At 40.6% G+C, this 24,074-nt stretch overlaps 1 protein-coding gene across 1 annotated transcript in view; it reads right to left on the reverse strand.

The window, feature by feature from the left end:
* The window catches only part of dner (delta/notch-like EGF repeat containing), a 53,313-nt gene that overhangs the window by 12,690 nt on the left and 16,549 nt on the right, over positions 1–24,074 (reverse strand). Inside the window, exons 2-7 of the mRNA XM_056375049.1 lie at positions 10,870–11,214; positions 10,673–10,770; positions 5,564–5,727; positions 2,877–3,025; positions 1,838–1,991; positions 965–1,078 (exon numbers count right to left, since the gene is read on the reverse strand). Of these exons, the coding sequence (XP_056231024.1) occupies positions 965–1,078; positions 1,838–1,991; positions 2,877–3,025; positions 5,564–5,727; positions 10,673–10,770; positions 10,870–11,214 (1,024 nt within the window). The remainder of the gene's footprint in view (positions 1–964; positions 1,079–1,837; positions 1,992–2,876; positions 3,026–5,563; positions 5,728–10,672; positions 10,771–10,869; positions 11,215–24,074) is intronic.

Below are 24,074 nucleotides of genomic sequence, written 5' to 3' on the forward strand. Positions count from 1 at the left end.
TTCCTGATGTTTTGTTGTTTGGAATCATTTCATAAACCACTGACAGTTGCACAGTTGTTGTTCTGATATGCAATGTTGTAGTCCTTTTTCACAGTAGCATCAACAATGGCTCTGTTCTATTCAAGTGTCCCAACAACTAAGCAGAAAAACTGACCCAGTGCAGTGTTACAGATTTATTTAACCTGCTGCTACCTGTAAATAAAAATTTCTCCAAAAGTCAAAGTTACCTCACATATAGTATGTAATAAACCAACGAAATTTTGCGTTCACTCTCTAAACAAAACCTCCACATTCTAATCAAGAGGTGCTGGCACGGTTCTCACTTCTGCTTTGTTTCTCTCATTTTATGAAAATAAACACACAAGGGGTGGATTATGAATTCCTTTCCACATTGGAAGCCATGGTTTTTTTTAGCAGCTTCAGATTAACAACACAGTCAGGTGTTGCAGTGTGAATGAGGCCTCCTCTAGATCGAGAATGAACTGACCGCTGGGTGCTGTACCTAGAACAATGAAACAACCTTTCCCACCAGGTTTTACATCCATCTACCAATTCCAAGGTCCATTGTTACCTAATCTTTTCCCTGTATTCTGTGTGTATGTATCTGCTGTTGTCGGCACACGGTGTGTGTTAATCGCAAACTAGAGAAATACTGTTTCGGCAGAAGTTTTGCTGCCACATATTTCCCCTGGGAGGTTGATGCAGGTCACCGAGGCTATAAGACTAATTAGAAAAGAGGAGGAAGGTTTGAATTAATCTTGGTGGCACAGATACTGTGAAACACGCCGCAGACAAACTGCTTGAATAACCCAGACAGAAAAAAAACTGACGTTATATTGCTCTGCAGTCACTTCTCTTATAGGCACACAAACCATGTATTTCTGGCAGCTTAACTCATGTACATCGAACACACACCAACAAACATACAGACATTGGTTCCAGCATGCACTGATGAGGCTCCTACCTTCGGGACAGTAGCATCTGGGCCCTGCCAGGCTGCTGAAACAAGTGGCTCCATTTTTGCACGGCTGAGAGAGACAGTGGTCAACCAGCAACTGGCAGCGCTCCCCTTCATAACCTGAGAAAAACATTCAAATCTCAGTCCACATGATTCATTACATTTGATCAAATAAGTTAAAAGTTGAGACTAGCATCAGCCAACCCTTGTGTTAGATTATAGCTATATTACTATATTACAGCCTGCTATCAAATACACAATAGGTTGTTGTGAAACATACAAGTTATCTTATAAGGCAGGTTACTAAATCATGTATTTTAACCTTGCAACCCAGGGTACAAGTTTATAAATTTAACACTAGATCATTTTTGTGAACCCCAGCAGCTAATAGGGATCCTAATAAAGAAATACAGAAATATTAAAACAAATCATCAAAAGGCACTGATTTAAGTCACATAGGTTAACTACATTTGACAGTGCTGTCTATTGTCTGTTTACACTATTTCATTTTTTCTCATTAGCCGCTCCCTGGGGGGAAGTGACGGGCCATCACTGGTCACCTGCGACATTTAACTTCCTACCGGAGGCCCTCGCTTCAAGTCCCTGTCCTAGAATAAATCTGACAAGATCAAAGGTTCAACACACGCACTCTTTTCTTTTGTTCTTATTTAGAGATTTTCTCAAACAAAGAGAGGACGGCTTTTATTCTTCATGTCTGCACAGCTCTAATCAAATCAACAGAGACCTCACAGTCAGGCTGAGACTCTTCATGAAGCCACATGTGAAACAGTATTTTCTCAAACAGCCCTGAAATCAACACATCTAAGGGCCTGAGGCCACGTGAAATGGTATAATGTACACATGGACACACACACACACCTGGAGGGCAGCTGCATGTGAAGTTGCGTCCTTCACCCCCCTGTCTAACGTCAGCGCAGGTGCCATTGTTGTGGCAAGGTCGGTGGTGGCAGGCATCAAATTCCTCGCAGAAGATTCCAGTGTAGCCGTCTTCACATTCACAGAAGAAAGTGCTCTGCCAAACGCAAACACACACTAATTTCACATGTCAAATCAATGAGCCTTGTTAAATAATTCAGTAACATAACAATGCAATAACAAGCAACAGTGACACAGTTTGATTTTCTCATAAAGTGAGAGTAATGGTAATGAGAAACTGAGCTAGAGACAAACAAACGTCTCTGCAACACCTCTATACTTTTGTTAATTCTTTCTCACACCCAGTGAGAGTCGCTACTGCTGCATCTCTTTTAGTTGGAGGTACGTATAGATTTAGGGGGTTGGACGTACGGTAAGTATGGATGTAGTGTTTTCATCTGCTGCAGCATTTTTTTTTCTGTCTTCAGAGTCGCTGATATAGTATAACCACCAGCTTATTTTCAAGCAGACCCATATGCATTTTAGACCATCAGCAGCAGATAATGATGAAAACTCCCCACAGTTTTAATAATAAAAAAAAACAGTGCACGTTGTAATCACGTTGCACTGCTGTAATTTGTGGCATTGCGTTGTGTTGGTCTGCGCTATCGTGGCTTTTGTTCTTTTGTTTTCTGCTCTGCGCTGGTCTCTGCTATTAAGTGAAACCCAGGGAGAGTGTTTTTTTTCTGCTATACACTCGTGAATAATGATCAAAAGGCTCTTGCATCACTGAACCCAATGATTCAGTGCAGTAACAATGTTGGGTTACAATAATATGGAAACTTTGCTTCGCTTTGCCTGTTTTGCAGTTGCACTATAGTTATAAGGTGTGAAGTGAATGGTTGCAGAGACCAAAAATAAAATAATGCTGCAAGTTTTTTCTCCTGTGTCTCTCAGCGTCATTCACACTAGAGCTCAAATGTTAGTCTTTATAAGAAGAAACATCCGGAGTTTTGAGGATTTTGTTTCCTTGATTTCTCACCTCAGACGGCTGTGTGATACATTTGCCTTTCCCGGAGCACTGAGGGTCACTGAAGCTGCTGCCGGGCTCCACACAGCTGCTGGCCTTCACTGTCAGGTTCAGACGCAGGGTGACCTCCGGGGCTGTGAGGGTGCCAACACGCAACACACCTACCACAGAAGAGTTGAGGGCTTTATTTAACTATTTATGTAGCACAGAGTTATTTTTTAATGACAGGTACCGCATGGGCATATATTACTGAATACATGATCCACAAGTCTTCGGAGAGAAGATTTGACTTAATGCTGGAGCGGTTTCTTTGACTCATTTGCAACCAGACGGAGCAGATATAATGGCATGAAATTCATGAGCAGACTCATGTGCAGACATTTATAGTCCTTAGAGGATGAATCCTACTGACTTTGATGATCCCCTGACTTTTGCTGTAATGCCACCATGAGGTTGACATTTGTGGTTTTGAGTGAAATGTCTAGACAACTATTGAAAGAAAAGCCATGAAACGGGTCATTCATATTCGTCTCATGATGAATTGTCAGAACTTTGGTGATCCCCTGACTTTTTATCTAACACCATGATCAGGTTTCAGTTTCTCCAACATTTTGCTTTATGACTAAATACCTGCAAAACCTTTGACCTTCCCTTGCATGGCTGTAGATTTGTGTTGTGTGCTGCAGAACACATTTTAAATGACTCCTCTCATGAAAAGTACTTTGCTGTTAAAAAAACAAAACAAAATAAAAAACAATACACTCCCATGTGAACTGATACAGGCCGCTCTTCATTGTGACCAAAATAGAGTGTGTGCCTCTCCGTCTTGTCTCTCTCTGGGTCTGTAAGTTCGGAACATCTCATTATATCTTCAATCAAAGCTGACAGCTACACGAGCCCCTGGATAAAAATAGCCTTGTAGTGAATATTAACTGCCATTTTTTAGAGCCTGATCTGAGGCCAATGAGCTGCGAGTCCACCAATGACGAGACGCTGATGATGTCAGCTCCTTAGCCAATCGGAGAGCTGACAAAACAACGCAGACTCTTCTGTCATCCCTGACCAAATGATCGTCAGCCCAATGACATCGAATGTTGGACCTGCAGAGTCATTGCTCCTTTCGAGACGTGAAAGCAGATCGTCGACATTCAGGCACAGTGACGTGTGAAGAAGGAAATGCAATGTCACTGCACTGCTCCTCCCTACTTACTGATGCCTTGCACAGATTTTCCCAGCTAGCATGCGCCTACGCAAGGTCACACACCTTCACGCCTACATGCCACCCACTTTTTAATTTGGGTGTAAATGAGAGTTTGCTCTTGTGAACATTACTCATTTATTATCCAGCCTGACTGCTGCAGCAGAAAGAACAGAAACAGCAGGAAAACCACCATGTCTTCATTCATCTGCAGTTTGACCTTCATTCTTCCTTCTGCATCCTCTGTCCCTTTGTCCTTTACTCTAATCCCTTTCTGTTTGCCATCTCTTCTTTCTTGTCTTTCTCTCCCTTTATCTGACTCTTCCTCTCTCCCACCCTCCATTATCCTCTCTCCCCTTAGATTTAACTCCCCAATGTCATCTACCTCTCTCTCTCTCTCTCTCTCTCTCTCTCTGGTAAAGCAGAAGCTGAGCTGCCACAGACATGTGAAGGTCAGCAGACAGGCAGCGTAGTGAAACAGCATCAGGTATGTATAGCACAGACAGAGGTCAGCCAGCCCGTCAGTCAATGAGTGAGCCTCCAATTACCCCCCCCCCCCAGCCCCCCAGCACCCACTGCAGCACATGACACTGTTTTTTTGTCACACTTGTGTGAGACTCTTTCACAAAATAATACAGATGGTTTATCAGAATAAAAACTTGTTTTTTTTAAAAAAATATGCAAATATAATACTCTGACTAACAACTGCAAATATTGTGTGGTTCTCCCCAATGATGTGTCAGGTATAAACACTGTAAATACAGTTTATTTAAATTCATTAATCCTCTGATGTGTTTGGCTCAGTTGTAAATGAGCTATGTAAAGATATTGCAGAATGTTTCCTATTCAGCTTCTTAACAGTTATTGGATAACTATCAGACAAATTAAAGGATAGGAACAGAGATAATTGACAGTATCAAATTAAAAGGATACATTTTCTCTTCTCTGTAAATTTGATCTGGTCTAAATGGGGATCTGACTGACGATGAAATAAACATTCAATATTTCTACCTCTGTGAGTATTTATTGTTACTGGTATTACTGATCAATGTGTCAATTATCGTTACCCATTAATACATTTTCCATACACTACCCAGCATTTTTGGCAGGCTCAGTTGCTGCTTTGTCTTTCAGTTTCACCAGTTACATGATGATGCCAATGAGCAAAAGCCTACATTTTTCCATTAAAAGTTTCCTTCTACAGACACTGTCTCAAAAACTGGCTCATTGACAGGTCAAACCGAGAGATCTTTATCCCATCAAGATTGCTTTCATCAAATAATCTGATCTGAACAGTCAAACCGCAATCAATTACTTTACTCACTTAATTTTGGTGCGGTGCATCATATGTGATTCACTAACATCAGTAATGTGTTAAAACCTTAAAGCATGTGGGGGTTTCTGTGGCTACAGGTCTACAGCAGTTTGATAAAGTAGAACTGATAAGAAAATATTTGTTGGAAACGGTTGTATATGCCAGAATAGGAGAATGGAGTCTTACTGAGGAAGTAGTTCTGTCCCAGGGGCAGCAAGTGGTCTGGCACCACCAGTCCATCAGGGGCCTGCAGGAACCACATCGTAGTGCCGTTCAAAATGGACGAACGGAGGAAACCCTCTTCATTCAAACGCCAAAGCACTGGAGCTCCACTGGCATTCACCACCACCCTGGTGGGAGACGCAAAGTAGGGGATGGTAGGATGGAGGATGAGGAGAGGAAGAGGGAAGGACAATCAGAAAGAGAATCTAATAATTTTGGGTTTGGTTTGCAGCAGTCTGGCCCTAAACGCAAGTTTATACCGAATGCAATCATCATTTCAACTGGAGTCTCAGCCACTTTTCCAGTTTTACTACAACACGCTTACAGTATTCACAGTGTAAATAATGAATGGCACCAGACTTTGGTAAGAAATACATTGAATATTAGAAACACAATCCACATTCTTCACCCGTACTCTGTAGTGAGCACTTGATTCATCATGACATCTTAAACAGTATTAAAATGTCAACAAAATCAGCTTCAGCAAGATAAATAACCTAATCCCCTATGTCAGCTTCTAATCCTGATTTTAGACTAAATAAGAAGCTCAATAAAATATCATCTATTCTCCACACATGGTCATCAGCGAAAGCTAAGCAGCCATGACGCTGACAGTCGGTGTCGCACTGACGGACACTTTGCCCCGTGTTTGAACTCAGAACTGTTGCTTAAAGGACAGTTTTCCTGTTTGTTGCTCCACTTTGGCATCATGCGAAGGTCTGGTGAGTAATAGTTGCCAGTGGTCTGACTCAGTGGGGGTTGCTTCCTGTGGAAAGACTGTGACCCTCATAAATTGTGAAATACAGCCTGTGTGGTCGCGGGGAGGGAGATATATCATTCATCAGGACCACAGACAATTTGTCCAAAAGAGAGAGAGACTGAGATGGACCAGAAAAACTGCAGGGAAGTGCAGGGAAGTATGGATGGGCACTTCAGCACTACACTGTGTTACTCAAACATGAATTATTTCACTTCACTTGCTTTCATTATTTTGTTGGAAGGTTCACACAGACATAAAATGCACTTAACTTTGTGCCAGTGAATGCATCCTGGTGACACAGTGGTCTCTGAAGACCACATCGTCCATACACTGCCATGAGGAAGCAACCAGACGCATTAAAATCCTGTCACATTGCCAGTAAGTACGTTTTTTGAGGCTACTGTTAAACCGGGGAAGAATTATAGTAAGAGTTTATTGATCCCTGCAAGAATCAATTACTTAAAAAACATGAGTGATTGGGGCAAATGTGTATGGTGATAACAACTATTAAGAGGACAAATCATTTGGACTTGTATTCCAGTCAACACTCATACACTTAAATAGAAATAGTTTTCTCTCTCTGGGTCCTCTCTGTGATGCAGGATCATGGAGCCAAAAAGAGCATCTTGAGGAGGCTCATAACTTTATCTGCAAACATCTGAGCAGAGCTGCCAGGGAGCTGCGTCCTGCTCGGCAGAGTGAGAACAACGACGCAGACTGTGTTTCCTTCCAGGGACACTGGGCTCCAACAGTGGCCAGACTGCTGAGGAGAGAGCGAACACCAGAGCCGAGCTGCGTTGCCTCGCTGAGTCCTCGTGACAGACAGACAGTAGAGCAGAATAAAACCTGCAGACCAGGGCAGTGAGAGCGACGCTGAACAGCTTGAATGAGGCTCCTCAACAATTAAATGCTTATAAGCACATCTCTAACCTCACTCCCACACCTGAAATAATCATTTTCATATTAATGAAAACAAATTTTTAAAAATGATCAATTATCCTCTCAGCCCTTGCCCCTGTGCATTTATTCTAATGACTGCTTGCATAACTAACAATAATTATCCTTACCTCCACAGTGCTTAAGAACTGCAGCTGAAAGCTCTTTAAAAGGGAAGATTAAAAATAGCAGATGCATGATGTGTTGACAGCTGACATCACACAAGTAGCAACACACTGATTTCTTATTAGAAGATAAAAGACACGCCTGATAGGCTCCACACACCTGTGTGAAACAACAAAATGATAATCAAAGAATCCGAAATCTTAACTAAAAGCCAACATTTAACATGTTTTTTTTTCTTAAAGTGATCATTCTAAAGTTTAGAGCCATAGGATAAAAAAATTCCTCCTTACTTGAGCCACTTTCAAATCTTCAGGCCTGCCAGGCACAGATTGGGATATATGAGGATATATTTTAGGTCATGTTCATGAGTGAGGGCAAGTCACAGTGTCACTGGATTGACATGATGGCTGTCCTAAAATGCTGAGGTGAAGAGGGAGCTGAGCCTGAGGGTGAATCTATGAGCAGGGACTGAAATAATAAGATGGTGGACAGGCTACTCGCAGCTGAAATGAATTTTCCTTCGCAGGGTGTCTGGGCTCAGCCAGAGGGACATTATGAGCAGCTGAGATATCTGGGGACCTACTGCTATTTTAAGTTGAAATGATCTATTTGGCATTTGATATGGATAGTTCTGTAAAAAGATGGCCTTTATTGGTGAATACATTTTTTAAATACATTAATTAAAGTTAATATAGTGGCCATTCAGTCATTATGAACACAGTTAATTATTATTTCAAATAAATTACTATCATCAAGTGATGATAAACATGTTAATATTATAAGTAATACTTACAGTGGTGTTGATATTGTTACCTAAAATGCTGCTTGTGTCTGTTAGTTTAGCAGCTGCATGACAACCACTGTCTCCAGCCTCTTTGGGATACAAGAGCCGTATTACATTATTATCAGGCAGCCTCTCCAAACCGATGTCACGTTTGGATCATTGCTTCATTTCCAAGTGGTGCATCTGTATTTGTATGTGAGTGTCCTTCACCGCCTGTGTCTCGGCGAGCGTTCAGGTGTCGTGTATAATTATACAGTAGAAAAAACAAAGCAGCAACAGTTGATTAACTTTCAGCTCATAGCTCCCAATCTGCGATCGTGATCAGGGCCCTGAGTTGTGCCGACCATCTGTAATGAGGGGCAACATCAAGGGCATTCAATATTTACCTTGACCATTGCTTCTGCATAATTCATTGACCCTGATTTACCAAGCCATTGTAATACTGTTTATGAGCAAACACGCTCTGAAAAAGATGGAATACACAGAGTGGTCTAATACAGTGTGTGTCTTCTGTGCCAGGAGCGGGTTATGAGGAGATTCAAATGGAAGGTCATTAGTTACAAAAGCTACAAGCTGTGCTATGTTGTCAACAAAAGTTGCTGCGTGGTAAGTATGCGGATAAGATGCCGTGCAAAGTAGGTTCTATTTTAAGCGCTTCTTTATGATTATGCAGACTGTACAACATGCTTTGTTGTTATTCCCATTGATTAGGCTAACAAGCACGGCCAATCTGGTTAATTAAGGCAGTTTGTAGGTTGGGTGCAGGGAGTTTGTGTCCTTACTTAAGACCAAGCTGAAAAACACTATTTCACTAACCACGTCTCGGTGAAACTTTCATATCTGCTATATCTGTAACCATGCCTATGACCTGTGACCACACCTGTGTAAATTTTCATATCATTGCAGTAATGCTGAGTTCACATGAAAATGTTCTGCATGTAATTATGAAATTATTTAAAAAGTCAAATAATTTAAAATGTTATTTATTAAACAAACTGCTCCAAATAAAATTATTCTGAGCAGCAAAAATAGCTAATGTAGGCAGGGTTGACCATCTTGGAATAATGCATGAACTCTGCCTCGCAATTTTGGGAAGGTTTTCTCCCCATTCTACTGACATTGAGGAACTACATCCTCTGGAGGTCAACAAAAACTGCACTGCATTACTTTTTACAAGAATACTTTCCAAGGCACTGCACTCACAGGTGTTTTCACTTATTCAGTCTGTTTTCACCTCTGCACAGGTTAAAGATGAGCAGAGCTATGCTGAGAATAGGCAGTTTAAATGTAATTCAGTTTGACATGTCACAGTAGGAAAAGCACAGGTGTGAATAATAAAATGAGTGTTGGCTGAATTCCTGGGTCCTGGTGCTGTGTATGTTGCTTCTCAGTCATGACTTACTGGGAAACTTGAATAGAATGGAGCCATCGTTAATGTTATTATTTACACCTGTGTGACGAGCCGAATGTGAGTTATTATATGAGTTAAAATGAGTTATCAGGAATATCGGACGGATACCAATATCTCCACCTTGGTGAAAAGAATTACAGAAGTGTGACAACACAACACGGTAAGAGCTTCATCTGGAGGTCAACAAAAACAAAATCTTTATTTGACTTTTTATAGCAATATTAAAGACCCTGCACACCCACTTTCCACTTTTAACCATTTTCACTTATTCTGGATGGCTACACCTTTGTACAGGTTGGAGTTGGGCAGAGCAAAATCCATGACGAAATGGTAAAAACTGTATAATTGTGTAATTGGTGTCACCACAACAGGTGCAAGAAAACTGACAGGACAAGTCACAGAGATGACCATCAAGGACATACTGCAGGTTCACACCCACACAGTCCTGAGAAACAGTCTAATCAGGCACAAGCGAAAACACCTGTGTGAGTGAAACCAAGAGACGTTAAGAGACAGTAAGGATCAAATATTCACTTCAAAGGCTGTTGATACTGGTTGCTATTGGAATCTACTTATGTCGTAAGTACTGTTTATCCAAAGGAGCAAGCTGCTGACTTTTTAGAGCCACTTTTCAAGCCTATATACCCACAAGTATTTAATACTCAGAACACAGATTTTTGGTGAACAGCTCCTTTAAGGCAAGAGTAGATTACTAACAGGCCCTGTGTCAAATGCTATTTTTAATACCTGTATTATTTCAGTAGATAGTATGTTTAATCAACACGACCACAAACTTACGGTCACACAGCAAACATGTAGCAGGAGAGTATTATAAAATAGTAGCACTGGTTAGTTTCTGGATCCCTGGGCAAAATAAATTAAGTTAAGTTATACTGTAGGCAACAGAATCTTGTACAAGGCAAAGGTAGTTGGAGAAACTGGGCATAAATAGGGGCCCAGAACTACATTTTGCCCAGGGCCCCCAAGCTAGTTAATCCAGCCCGGCACTTAGAGGGCTACTAGTCAGTCATAAAAGGTACATAATGGTACTCTTACTTTACAGCCGTCTCTTCAGGCACCTCCAGAGACAGAGTCAGAGTTCCTGATGTCAGCTCACACAACTCAGGACTCACACAGTGCAAACCCTCCGTCACCTGAAACACACACACACACCAACACACAACATATGTTATCTTTGAACATTTTAAAGTTAAACCCACAGGATCTTAAATTTAGCTTGGAGGTTATCTCACCCTGTCGGCCTCCCACGGCACCACCAGCAGCCTCTGCCCAGGTTTGGGTTGCCATGGCTGCAGGGTGGGAGGTGCTGGCGTTGTGGTGGAGGGCACAGTGGTTGGCTGTTGCGGCTGAGTGGCGGCTGCGGTGGTGGAGGCGACGGGGGTAGCCAGTTCAGGAGCGGAGGGGGTAGCAGGGTCCCAGTCAGCAGCCGGCAGGTCCAATAGGATTTGATCACACCTCTCCCCCTCGTAGCCTTCAGTGCATTCACAGGTGTAGGCCGGCTCCCCCTCCTCCCCACTGTCGCTCCGGCTGCAGTTTCCATGGAGACAGGGGCTGCTGGCACACGGGTCTGTGAGAAACTGAAATAACAGAGAAAATAAATAAAAACAGAGGGAGGGAGACAGAACAAAAACATTATTATCTAACTGTGCACTGCGGTACTCTGCACAATTTTTTTTTTGTACTTTTGTCCATTTTCCCAGTGAAAACCCAGAGTGTAGAGCTGGAATTCATTTATGAGTCCTTGTGAAGAGCAAGAAAATGTATGAGTAATTCAAAGTGTCACTGATCATTTTCCTCTCTCATGTTAGTCATATTATTCCTTTAGCGGCCTCTGAATCAGCTTCCTCGTTTACACTCTGCGCTCTGCTCTTTTCTTTTATAACATTTTGACTCTGTGTCCCTAATCAGTTTTTGCAGGACTGCTTTTCTGCCTCACTTGCTCCATCTTTCCAGACACACACACACACACACACACACACACACACCAGTATACACATGCCTGCAGATACACAGACTTGCATTTCGTCCCCAAACATGGTTTCCCGCATCATGTGACATTGTGAAAAATGTACCCTGACAGCTTCCTTCATGCTTTTTCCTGCATCAATAATTGATCAAATTTTGAAGGAAAACATTTCAGTATGGATGTTGAAGGTGAAAGAGGACAAAGCCAAGCTTGTGTAGCTTACTGCCTGACACCATGCTGCCTCTTGCTTGGCTTTCAGAGCCTTCTTAGGCTTAAGAACGTCTATAATCCTGCTGCCTCTTATTTATGAGGCAAATTTACTGAAACAACCTCAGGTAGGCTATCTGCAGCTCCAGCTGTCCGATTTAAATGTGCTCTGATAACAGTTTTAATAAAACCAGGAGAAAAACAAAAACCCATGCTGTAGAGACGTTGAGCAGAGGGATGGAAGTGATGCTCATAGCAAATCCCTTGGTGCATATCGATGTGCCTGTGAGCATGTGAATGTAGATATGTGTGTGTGTGTGTGTGTGTGTGTGTGTGTGTGTGTGTCTGTGAGTGAGTGAGTGAGTGAGTGAGTGAGTGAGTGAGTGAGTGAGTGAGTGAGTGAGTGAGTGAGTGAGTGAGTGAGTGAGTGAGAGAGAAAGAGAAACAGTGAGAAGCAGAACAACAGGGCGTCATTAACAGTCCACTCTCTCCACGACCGAGTCACAGCTCATTAGTGTTAATCTCTCTCAGGTTTGTACTCGCCGAGCCTCTATCAAACTCTGTCTCTCTGCTCTGGAGCACAGCAATCTCAACAGCCACAGCAGGCCACACTTCGGTTCTTACACAGTCTGCTGAGTTTATCTCTAGTCAAATGGCAACAGGGATCGAGTTTATCAACCTTTAGAGAACAGCAATGTTGGCTTGTCTGGGTTAAAGGAAGCATTGGAGTCCAGCTCGTGACCTTTTTCAACTGTCGCACCAGATTTCTCTTCCATCCTAAGAGTGTCCAGACCGCATAGAATGTGCTCCGACACGAAGAGGAACACAACAGGACTCACTAACACGGCCCAGTATATCATCTAAAATCTGTATCGCAACAACTCGGCATATGATGACAATCGTTGTAACAACTTTAGGTAAACCTATGTAATTCAATCTCATACAACAGCTCTGCAACATATTCTGTGTTTAGGAAGCTTACTTATATGCTTACTGAGTGGTAGTGAGTTGTGCTGTTGTAATGGACTACATTATGCTGGAATGTGTTTCTCACAGAGCTATATACATGTCTGGTTAGATGCCATTGATTGTTGAAGCAATTCATTAAGAGATTCAGTCTCACTAATCTTCATGTGTTTGCCTAATTAGACCTCTTCTCAGGTCACTGGAGCAGTACACAAAACCTGACTGACAGTTCCTTTTCTCTCTAATTGCACCTGTTGAGGTGGGATAACCTACACTTTTATCATTCTTATTGGTTCAGTATGTTGAGATCGAGCAGCCTGTGTCACTGCTTCACAGGTGCAGAACCTAACCTATATTTTGGTGGCATTTCTATGAATTCTATATGGTATTTGTTAGTTTGGTGCTTGGTGATATTAGTGGTGAAATCTATATATTATGCCTCGATCATGTTGCTTGTTAATCTCCAGCACAAAACAGCTCATATGCCCTCGGCTCTGACAATCAATTTCCTCTAACATCTGATAATAACACACATTAGTCCCTTTATCTATATTCCCACATTGACCAACAAACAGAACAAAGAGATTCTCTGAGGCCAAATTAATTGCTTCACAAGGTGCTGTGATCTATTTGCTAATTTGGGATGGCCGCCCTGAGGAGGAAGGATCAATGCAGGCAGATGGAGGGAAACAGCAACGCTACTTAAGCCATTGGCATCATCACTTTAACCTGGTGGAGAAGATGGATGAGTCTGTTTCTGGAGACATGACACACACACACACACACACACACACACACACACACATACACACAGGTTCTAGGTCACCTTTGGGGGCATTACTTGCATCCATTTCCTGGAGACTTACTCTAACCATAACCACTGACCAAAAAAACAGCTCTTCCCCAATCAAAGATAGGTCTTTCGTCTACAACTGGACAAGCCAAGTGGTCTTCAGTTTAAATTTGCCTCCAAAGGAAGACTATGACAGACACACGCACAGACAGCACACATATATTCTTCAAACTATGGGTGGGAGACACATTTATGCACATGCACATATTGACATGTTTTTCTGCACGTTCTGTTTTAATTGGATTGAAGGAATGAAACAAGCGTCAGTGTAAAAGCATAAAATCAGTAAAGGAAGCAAGATAGTGTGTAAATGTGAAAACTTCAGCTTTAAGTTTGTCCATTTGGAACATCATGACTTAAAAATGAAACTCAGCAAATGGATAATTTAATTTAGCAGTTTAAACTAAGCACATGACACTACATTACATCTCAGTCTCCACACAGGCAACACATCAATAATGTAAGTTAAAGATAAACTCAAATTGCTGACTATGCCTGGTGAGAATGGACTTACATGCAGGAGAGCATGAAATGCCCTTTTTTTTCATAAATGCAGCTGAAAGTCTTTTGAGTTCATTGACACCTAAAATGCTGAGCGTGAGAGATCGAGTAGCAAAGCGAACAATGCTTTTTAAATAAGCTGTTTATGTACGCACCTTACAACATGACATCCTCTGACAATCAACTAAAATGTGATGGTGTGGCAGTGTCAGATTTTTATTGAGGATTTTACTGACACCTTGACAGAAAGGAAATGTTTATACTCTGATGACGCAGCTAATAGATATGATGTGCTGTGTCAATGGACTGTAGCTTGAGAAATGAAAACAAGAAAATACATGTTTGAGTTAAAGCTGGTTTTCACTCAGTAACAGCCACTGAAATTCTGTTCCTTAGTTCCTTCAAATGGTGTGTAAAACATTCAACAACAGCTTACAATAACTTGGTTATTTGTTTAAGGGGAAATGAAGACTGTTCAATGAGAGATGGTATAGTTTAGTCAGTTTTCAGCCGGTGCACAGCATGGAGAGATACAAAAGAAAAAATAGGAAATTCATCTATAGGAAGCAAACAAATCAACATGTATGAAGAATAAAGTTTACAATAGTACATTCACAATGATTTATATTTCTTTGGGTTTTAATTAAGCTTTTCTTTAAAAAAAAAAAAAAAAAGAAAATCTCTTACGGATTTCTTTCCAGGAAATTATTAGTAAATTATGGACCTATAAAATATATCATTTGTAAGATGACTACATGGTTTTTGCAATGGCTGTGCAATAGTGTTTAAATAATTAAAAATCATTCAGTTAAGCTCCAAAGTTAGTAATTAATGGGACAAAGAAGCTCAGATAGAAAGCCTGACAGATGAGTCCTTGAGCGAGTCATTACAGTAAGTTCCAACCAGCCCAACACATCTGAAGCTGACCTCTGACCTTTGAGAGAGTAAAGAGAATTTCTCCACATAGATTAATAATGTTATTAAGAAACTGCCGCCTAGCTTCATTATATCACTGCATCCAGGGACTGAAGTGAGTTGTATTGCAGCCTGCTGAAGTTTTAAGAGGTAAACGCAGTCGGATATTGCAGAGTAAGTAGGTGTTGATAATAAACAGAGGGAAATCATTAGAAAAGGTAATGTGCTGAGGAAAAACGAAGCAGCAGTGTGATGATTTATCTTCTACAAACTGCTGTTGCTGGATAAAGACGTGCTGCAAGCGTTACAAGAACTTTACGAGAAAAATAGTCTTGTTTTTGGCCTGAGCATGTCTGAGCAGTATGTAATCCTTCAAGTAAGGCTACAAAAAGCTCAATAGCTGAAATTATGAGATTATTTTCAGTGTGCATTGCCTGAATCTGCACAGGAAAAACAAAAATGATTCATGTGCAAGAACAGTAACAAAGGTGTGTTATGGTGGTCAGTTATTTGGAGAAGGCTGTATTGTGAATGTTAAATTGTCAATGAATCAAATATGTGGCCAAAAGTATACTGACAACAATGTCCACATACTTTAGTAAGATTTTTTGGGGTCTGTTTTCACGGTTTTGCGAATATTTTAATACTGCAATGCTAAAGCTTACAATACATACAAGACTTGTGGCTGAACGGAAGCAAATCCCTGCAAAGGAGGTGGAGAGTGTGCACATTTAACTCCAGCTGGGGACAGGTGCAATAGAAAACCGTGAAGGCGAAGGTGAAGGTGATAAATTCAACGCATGTAGAGCATTTCCTTTCCAGATCTCTTTAGCCACAATCCAAAGTGTTGTGGAAAGCCTTCTCAGTTCAGTAGAGGATTTGGAAAGAGATGTTTCCTTTTCGTTTCAATCACTGCTTTTAGGAATTTAAGTTTAAGAACTTATTTTTAAGAACTATTGTACAGAAGAGGGTTCGGTCTGAACAGTCAGATCAGCTGCTGTGAACTTCCAACCCTGGTGGAGCTCAAGCTGTCAGCTGTTTCATAACAGCAGTTAACTGAGCACTCAATTTTACCAGTTTATCAGCCACTTACTGTTTATGGGGTGACTTTTTTGAGCGGTAGGTGATAATACTGCAGGGGTAGACTTTAATAGCCTAATCGTTCAGCTAATCACACACACACACACACACACACACACACACACACCACACACACACACACACAACACACACACACACACACACACACACACACACACAATACTAGTTGGAAAGGCAGGGCTGACTCAAACCCCACACCAAAACTCAACTGAAGTATACAATTGAAGAAACATGTCAACAAAATTTTAAAGTAAGGGACTGAAAAGAGGAGCAAAATCTTCACAGCTTTCTCTGGACTTTGAAGGCCACACAATACGTTTTCTACGACGTTCTCAGCAAACTCCACTTCACACCTGCGGTCAATCACCACATCAAGCTCTCAGTGCAAGAACCTCGGCTCTCCATTCGTCGCCATACTGTCCAGTCTACAATGTGGTAGACATACTCTTGGCCACTTTCTCTTCTTGAGTAAATCTCTAGTGCTAAATTGTTGTTTTCCTCAAGCCTGTTTGTTCTCCTGTGCTCAGTAATCCAGGGCCTGCCTTCAGCCAGTCTTCACCTGCCACACCATCTCAGCTGAAAATCTCCCCACCGTCATTCAAGATGCACCTCTAGCCGGACTCCTCCATTCCCTGCTTTCCCCTCAGCCAGTCTCCAGCCCACGCCTGCCGCCAACTTCCACACTCACCTCATCCTTTTAACATTAAACCACTTAAAACCAGCTCACCTTAGTCTGTGTCTGCCTTGGGGTCCAAACACAATTACACAAACTGTCACACTTTTCAGTATTTTGAACCTAATACATATGAGGTAGCATAACAGAGGAGGACACACATTCCCAGATATCTGCGTGCGTGCGCGCACACACACACACACACACACACACACACACACACACACACACACACACACACACACACACACACACACACTCTGTGTATAGTACTGTGTGCTAATTTCTTTCACGTTCCCTAGCTACTATAGCTATGGTAATGCATCTTGATCGTTATAAAAGGAGCTTTAAAACGATATCAGGCAACCTGCAGAGTGACCGTATCAGCTTCTCATGCTGTCTCACACACACTTTTCCTTAATTGTGTGCTTGTGTATGTGTTGTCATGCCCCCACTGCACCTGTTCCCTGTACAAACACACACACACACACACACACACACTCTCTAAGTATTTGTCCCATCATGCTGCAGAGAGACGATCTGTTTTATAATCCACTTACTTCCTAATCTGGGCTGTTTATCACCATTTTGCCTCCCTCAGTCAGGAGGACAACACCCCTTTGTGTGGAGGGAGAATACATACGGACGGCATTTGCTTAATCACTCTCTCATGAAAACACTTGCTCACAAATATGGAAAATATCTCTGCAGGATGTCAAAGAGGATAAATGTCTCTCATAAAGGTTCCTCCAAAGCTACATGTGAACGGACACAGTTTGTATCTGAACCACTGCAGTCTCTGTGATGCAGTGATGTCACAGTGCATCTGCAGTGTTGGTTGGTGAAGGTTGAACCTTGGCCGAACAATATCTGCAGACACTTCTCTTTTCTTTCTTTCTTTTTTGGTCCGAGCTGCAGCTTGTAAATGAGCAAACACTTAACAAGATTTATTTCTAAGAATAGTCTCTATTGTTCAAAGTGAAGTATTGTAGTTTGGTTGAGTATTAGGCCCATAACTCTGCTTCATAAAGATTTTTTTAGTGTTCAACCCTAGATTTTCTGTCTTTCCCTTGATAAGAACTGCTGTTTTAAATACCTGCAGATCATATATATATATAAAATTTCTTTTTATTTGGACTACATCCAACAACTAAACTGAATGAATACATTGCACAACTGCTTTTTGGAGCACTGCTTGTACTAACACCACATATAACAATATGTTTCCTACAAAACACATCACTCATTTGCTGCTGCACTTTAGTTGTATAGAAACGTGGATATATTTAAATTCGGACCTTGGTAGTGAACCAAACAGCTGACTAACACTGCTATCCATAGAGCCATGCGTTGCTTCTTTGACTGATTTGTTATGTTGCTGCAATATTGGTAGCCAATCACAGCCTGTCCAAAAGTGGCTATTTTTTAAATTTTTCACCTGAAGTCGTTTTCATTGCCATTCTGAAGTAATAAGTTGGATTGCCTATGCTAGAAAACATCCACTCATCAAATCGCTTATGATGAAGTTTCATCATGAAACTATACAAACACTTCAGCTGAAATTTTTTGTCGGTTATTCCAGATGCAATTTCATATAAATGGGTTATTGAATCAACTGAAAATCTATCAGGCAAAGAAACCTGGTGCTTTAAAGTACCAGTGTGTCAGGTTATGATAATGTGCTGCTGGAGTCTGAATATCAGCACAAACTTCATGTGACGTGTCTACAAGGGTCTTATATTTCATGTTTTACTAATGAGAGATGTAGTTAAAAATTGATGCGCCTGATCTAGATCCATCTTCTTTTTAAGACTGAGTGTGTATTTGTCAAGCATTCGCTTCTTGCTGAAGTCAAGGCTAAAGAGAGAAACTGGAGCATTTCTGCATTGCATAATCTCACAGGACCAGTACAAACATCAGGAAATATAAGGCTGGAGAGAAAACACAACCCTGCAACACACATGCCATGTACCTCCCAACACACATCTATAACTACATTAGTCTCCACAGATCGATAGCTGTGAAGCACACTGCATTACCACGGTGAGGGAATGACAACCAGAACTATGTGACTTTAACAGCTAGGGAATAAATACTAATTATATAATCAATCACACAGCAATTAGCTAGATGAACCAAATTAAACTTTCATATAGCCAGCAGTAATTTTTATCTCAAATGTGCAGTGCATAATGAGAACCCGCAATCCAGCTAAAACAAAATATTTAATTCATGATAGTGACAAAATAATACTTGAAAATCATCCCTCAATAGAGTAATTTCCCCCCGCAGTATTCTCTCCAGTCTCCTCTCATGAGGTTTGAGCCCTGCGATGTGATCTGATTATATAAAGAGAAACAAAAAAAAAGGATCCAGAAATGAAGTAAATACATTCAGAAAACCATGATAATTGCCGCTAGTACATAATTAACCATACTAATCAAGTCAAAAATGTGCTATTGCGGAAGTATCAGATTTCATATAGCCACAGGAATGTGTGTACGATACACAACTCTTTTGAGTTTGTATATTTGTGTCCAGACAAACAGGAAGATGCACTTTCCCCTGGGATATCCCTGCTTCCTAAGTAGAATGACTCAGGGATTCAAATGCAGCCGAGCAGGCGAAGTGGACCGAATGAAGCATTAAAAAAAACAAATAAACTAAAAAGTAAGGAACCAACAGAGCAAAGAAGTGGTTCAGACAGTGGGTGATGAAGACACAAGAGCTTTCAAGGTATAAATCCAGAGTGAATACAATTCTGGAGACCATACAGTCTGTCCCCAAGAAAGAAGCTGAGGGTCAAAATGTCTCACACTGTAAAGTGACTAAAATTCTGTCACAAGTACAAACTGAGTTTCATGTGTTTTTATATCAAGCTCGCATCATGATGCAAGGCTGTGTCAGACATTTTATATCCTTCCCAGCAAAGTCACAGGCCATGGCAGCAAGTAAGTCAAATTTGTCCTTCATTCATAATACAATAGACTGACTGAAAGAACTGCTGAGGAACTAGCCAAAGTGTCTAATAAAACTGAAAGACTTGATGAATCATGACCACTCTGAATATTTTAGGATGTGGCTGATGACTAGTGTTAATTTTAAGGCCTGTGAATAACACTTTTGCTTAGTTTTGAACTCTGTGCTGTGGATAAAATATGAACAAATGCACTGATGGTGTCAAAATACGCATGTCTTGTATCTTAATATACTGATAACGTTTTAATTGTCATTTTCTACTTTTGCTACAAAGACTCATTTCACTATAACTCAAATAATATTTGATGTCATGAGCGTCTTGTGTGTCCAGAAATGTCACAGAACAAGCACAGTGTCTTAAACACACATAGATTAAAAAACTAAATTATGGCATTAGAAGGCAGACTAATAAGTCTTAGTATTCCTCATAAATGGACAACTGACAAAAGTCTGACATGGGAAAAGAGCAGGATTTACATATAAAAGGGGAATATTGGGCTAAAGGATGCCTAAAGGAGAGCTTACTGTATTGTTTGTATGGAGTCACAGTCCATCAACCTGCTCAGGTATAAACACCAACACTGCTCAGTGTCAACTACAGTAGATCTCTGCTGATGCGAGGCTATTTCTGTGCTAACTCGTTAGCCACAACTACTCTCAGCTGAGGAGAAGCGGTGGCTGACTTTCTGTCAGAATCATTTGACGTTTTTCTGTCGTCTAATGGTCAAAAATCTGGTCATGTACATTTGGCATTATATCAGTCAAATCATGCGAGCTGCATTATAGTCTAGTAAAGGCTGAAAGTTTACAATTTCACAAAATGAAATATGAGCATATGTTGTTGTAATGGGATTAAATGAAGGCAGTTTGAGTGTGAGATTCCTCTGTTTGTGTTGATTGATTATTTGGTATGACAGCTCAGCATTAAGCACGGTCACCTCAGGGCAAAAACATCCATATGCATTTTGTCTTCTTCCAAATGCCCTGGTTTCGTCCCACAATCCAAAGCCATGCAGATGAATTGGAAACTAATTATCCTGTAGGTGTGAATGTGAGTGTTAAATAAGTTTGCCTCTCTACATACTAAAGTTGTGATGGACAGGAAACGAGTGAAAGATGTATTTTTGCTCAGTTCATGCTGGGATAGGCTCGGGTTCATGCTGGGATAGGCTCGGGTACACACCGCACAGAAGAAAGTGGATGGAAGTAGAAATAATTAAATGTCATGACAGATTTTTAATGTTTTGGGAACACTTTCAGAAAAAAAGCTAATAACCTGCCTGACCTTTGTCATGTCACCTGCCAACAATATCAACTCAGTAATATTCAGAGACAGGTTAATGTGGTGTTTTGAGCTTCTGCTTTAGCATTTAAGCAATATCCTGTCAGTATTCCAGGCAGACATTATTGTTGTTATGATTTATTACATCCGTCAGTCAGAAAACCATTCAGCATGAAACCCCTCATGAGCCAGCCTCATCCCTTCTGCTGTCTGCACAGACGCAGCTTAAAGACACCATTTCAGATACTCAGATGGACACTTTTTCTAATTTCTTGTCATGGTCATTCATGGAGGAGCAGATGACTGGTTGGATGTAGAAAACTTTCACTAGTCAGCTAATAACTAAATACTTTTTTGGCACCTTTTTGTCACTTTCCTTTTCCTTTAGGTCTTTTTCTGTCACAGTTGTTGAACCTAAGACTTCATTTCTGGACAATGAAAAAGAGCACAGATATCCTCATCTTCCTGTATCATGAAAACAAAACAACATTTTAATCTTTTCAGCCTGTGAATAAAACTGAATAATTGCGTTATTGTTTTTGGAGTCTGACTCATTAACATATATTAATGGAGACCCAGCAGAAACAGATCAGTAATGGTGCCTCAGTTTAAGAAGAAAGACAGTGTAAAAAAAAACAAACAAAAAAAACAGTCCTGAGGCCTTTGGCTGTTTAGTGCAAAGCAGACAGACATGAATCAAATCATCAACTGGGAAGAGAGTGACAGCTGTCGAGAGATATAAGAGCTGAGGTGCAAACAAGGCTGATCAGATAAAAAAAACGAAAAAACTTTGAGAGACAACCAAACTACTTACATAAATAAATATGGTTAAAAGAAAAGGAACACAAAACAGAGTGACCCTCTTTGTAACAAATGAGATCATTTTAATGATTCCCTTTGGGAAACTGGGAATGGAAAAAAGAAATTTTAAAGCTATTTTTGCATTCTTTGTTGTTTTGTCAGCACGATTCGTACTATTGTAAAAAATAAAAAAGGTAGAAGAGTAAATGATTGACATGTCACATTCAGATATCCTATGGTGCTTCTTTCAGAGTTTGGACACAGTCAGTGGAAAGAGTACTCAATGTTTTGGCCCAGTTTCGTCAGTACACCAGCAGGAGCAACAGCAGCAGTTCCCATGAAAATCCAGCTCTTTAGCCTCAACACCATGAACTGTCAATACAATCACTGTGCTGCATTGATCTCCTTAGGTAAACACTCTATGTTTTCCTCTCTTAATTAATAAAGTCAGTTTCTACTCAATATCTTCACTTGTACAGTATGTAGTTCCAAGAGACTGCACTCTTCAACAACACGTTTAAGCTTGTAAGCCATTTTGGGTGTAAACATAAAGACGAATGAATGAGCAGCAGCTGCCAGTCCTGCTATAGCATATGTGGGATGATTAACAAGTCTCAGACATAGGAAAAGCCTAGTGAGGCGGTGATGTCACTGACACCATAAACAACTAGTATGAGAGAATGTTTCTGGAAGTTAAAGCTAAACTTAAAGCTGCACTAATCTAATGTTTTCATAGTAACAATGGATTTCATATGAGAGTCATTCATAGTGACAAACCCACCAAGTATTATCAACCTACTGCTGCTCTATCAGCTTATGATTTTTAGCCCAAACTGTGCAACACAACTCCAAATGAAAACTAATGTTTCTCCATGTCTGCTGGATGTGTAAGGCAACTGTTTGCTAAAACGGCCATCATAGCAACTTAATAAGAGATAATATGTCAAGGTTGTGTTTTCAGCTTATTCTAATGGCCAAAAAAATCATAAAATGCAACTTTAAATCCGCATCAACTTTTCACCTTGAAGTTGAAATGGCAAACTTGTTGCCTATTTACACATAGGAGCAACATTTACATTCATTTGGAGGCACCTGGCCACTTGATAAATGTAAGTCAAAATATTCTCTGTCTTTTTGCACTGTTTTGGTCTCCACCAACTCCTGAGGAAAATCTCTGACTTCAAGGCTGCTAAATGCTCCACTATATTCAACCGCTTCATGATAACTTTTTTCATCTGTCTGGGTTTTTCAGATCCTTTTCACTGAAAGCAGACTCATAAAAACACATTATTATTATCAGACCAGCCTTGGGGGCGTGCAGCAGGAGAAAGATGGATTACATTCATTCACTCACTCTTAACACCTGTCTAGTGAAACAACTAAACAGCTTTGCTCAAGGGTGCTTAATGCAAACATTAACTGCTTCTAGAGGAAGACCCCAAAAATAGATTTTCCAGTTAACATTTGTAATGTCAAATCCAAGACTAATCCAATAAAGCACCATGGGAAGCATCTCAATGTACATACTACACCACTGCTACAACAGAAAACATAGAAAGACACAATACATATTCATAATCATCATTTCAATGGGAAAAAATACACAAAAAACTGTACTTGCTCCCAGTGCACACAGTAGGCCTACATTTTCCAAAATCATATCCCAAATCATTGTGGGATAAAGACAATCTGCAGCCATCTGCTCCATATTCATCCAAGTTGTTGTACCATCCAGTAACACAGGACGATGCTTGTGTTGTGGCCAGAAAGCGTGTTTTGTGTCAGCGAGCCTCTAATGTTATCTATTTCTGCACATCAAAGCGTCTACCATCCCTCCCTCTCTCTCAAACTTCCCCATCACTTCCTGGCCCAGTGGCTTCAAAGAGGAATTCCTCTTTCAAAATTTGGATCCATGAAACCTACATAAACATGGCCGGGCACCTTGATAAATTTCAATCATGCCTCGATGCATAAAGAGATGTAAATAGAGGAGCAGAGGGAAGATAGTGAGGGGAAAACATGCTAATGAGATGAAATGTCCCTTCATGCTCGTAATTTGCCGTCCAAATGATATATTTTACATCACAACATACCTTTTTTTTTTTTAAGTATTTTTTGTCTATTCTGCTCTTCTGTTTATACACATCTTTAATTTTTGTTGTCATATAGGAGTTTCATATTTTTTTCACAAAA

The sequence above is a fragment of the Seriola aureovittata genome, chromosome 4 (genome assembly GCF_021018895.1).
Source record: "Seriola aureovittata isolate HTS-2021-v1 ecotype China chromosome 4, ASM2101889v1, whole genome shotgun sequence".
Lineage (NCBI taxonomy): Eukaryota > Metazoa > Chordata > Actinopteri > Carangiformes > Carangidae > Seriola > Seriola aureovittata.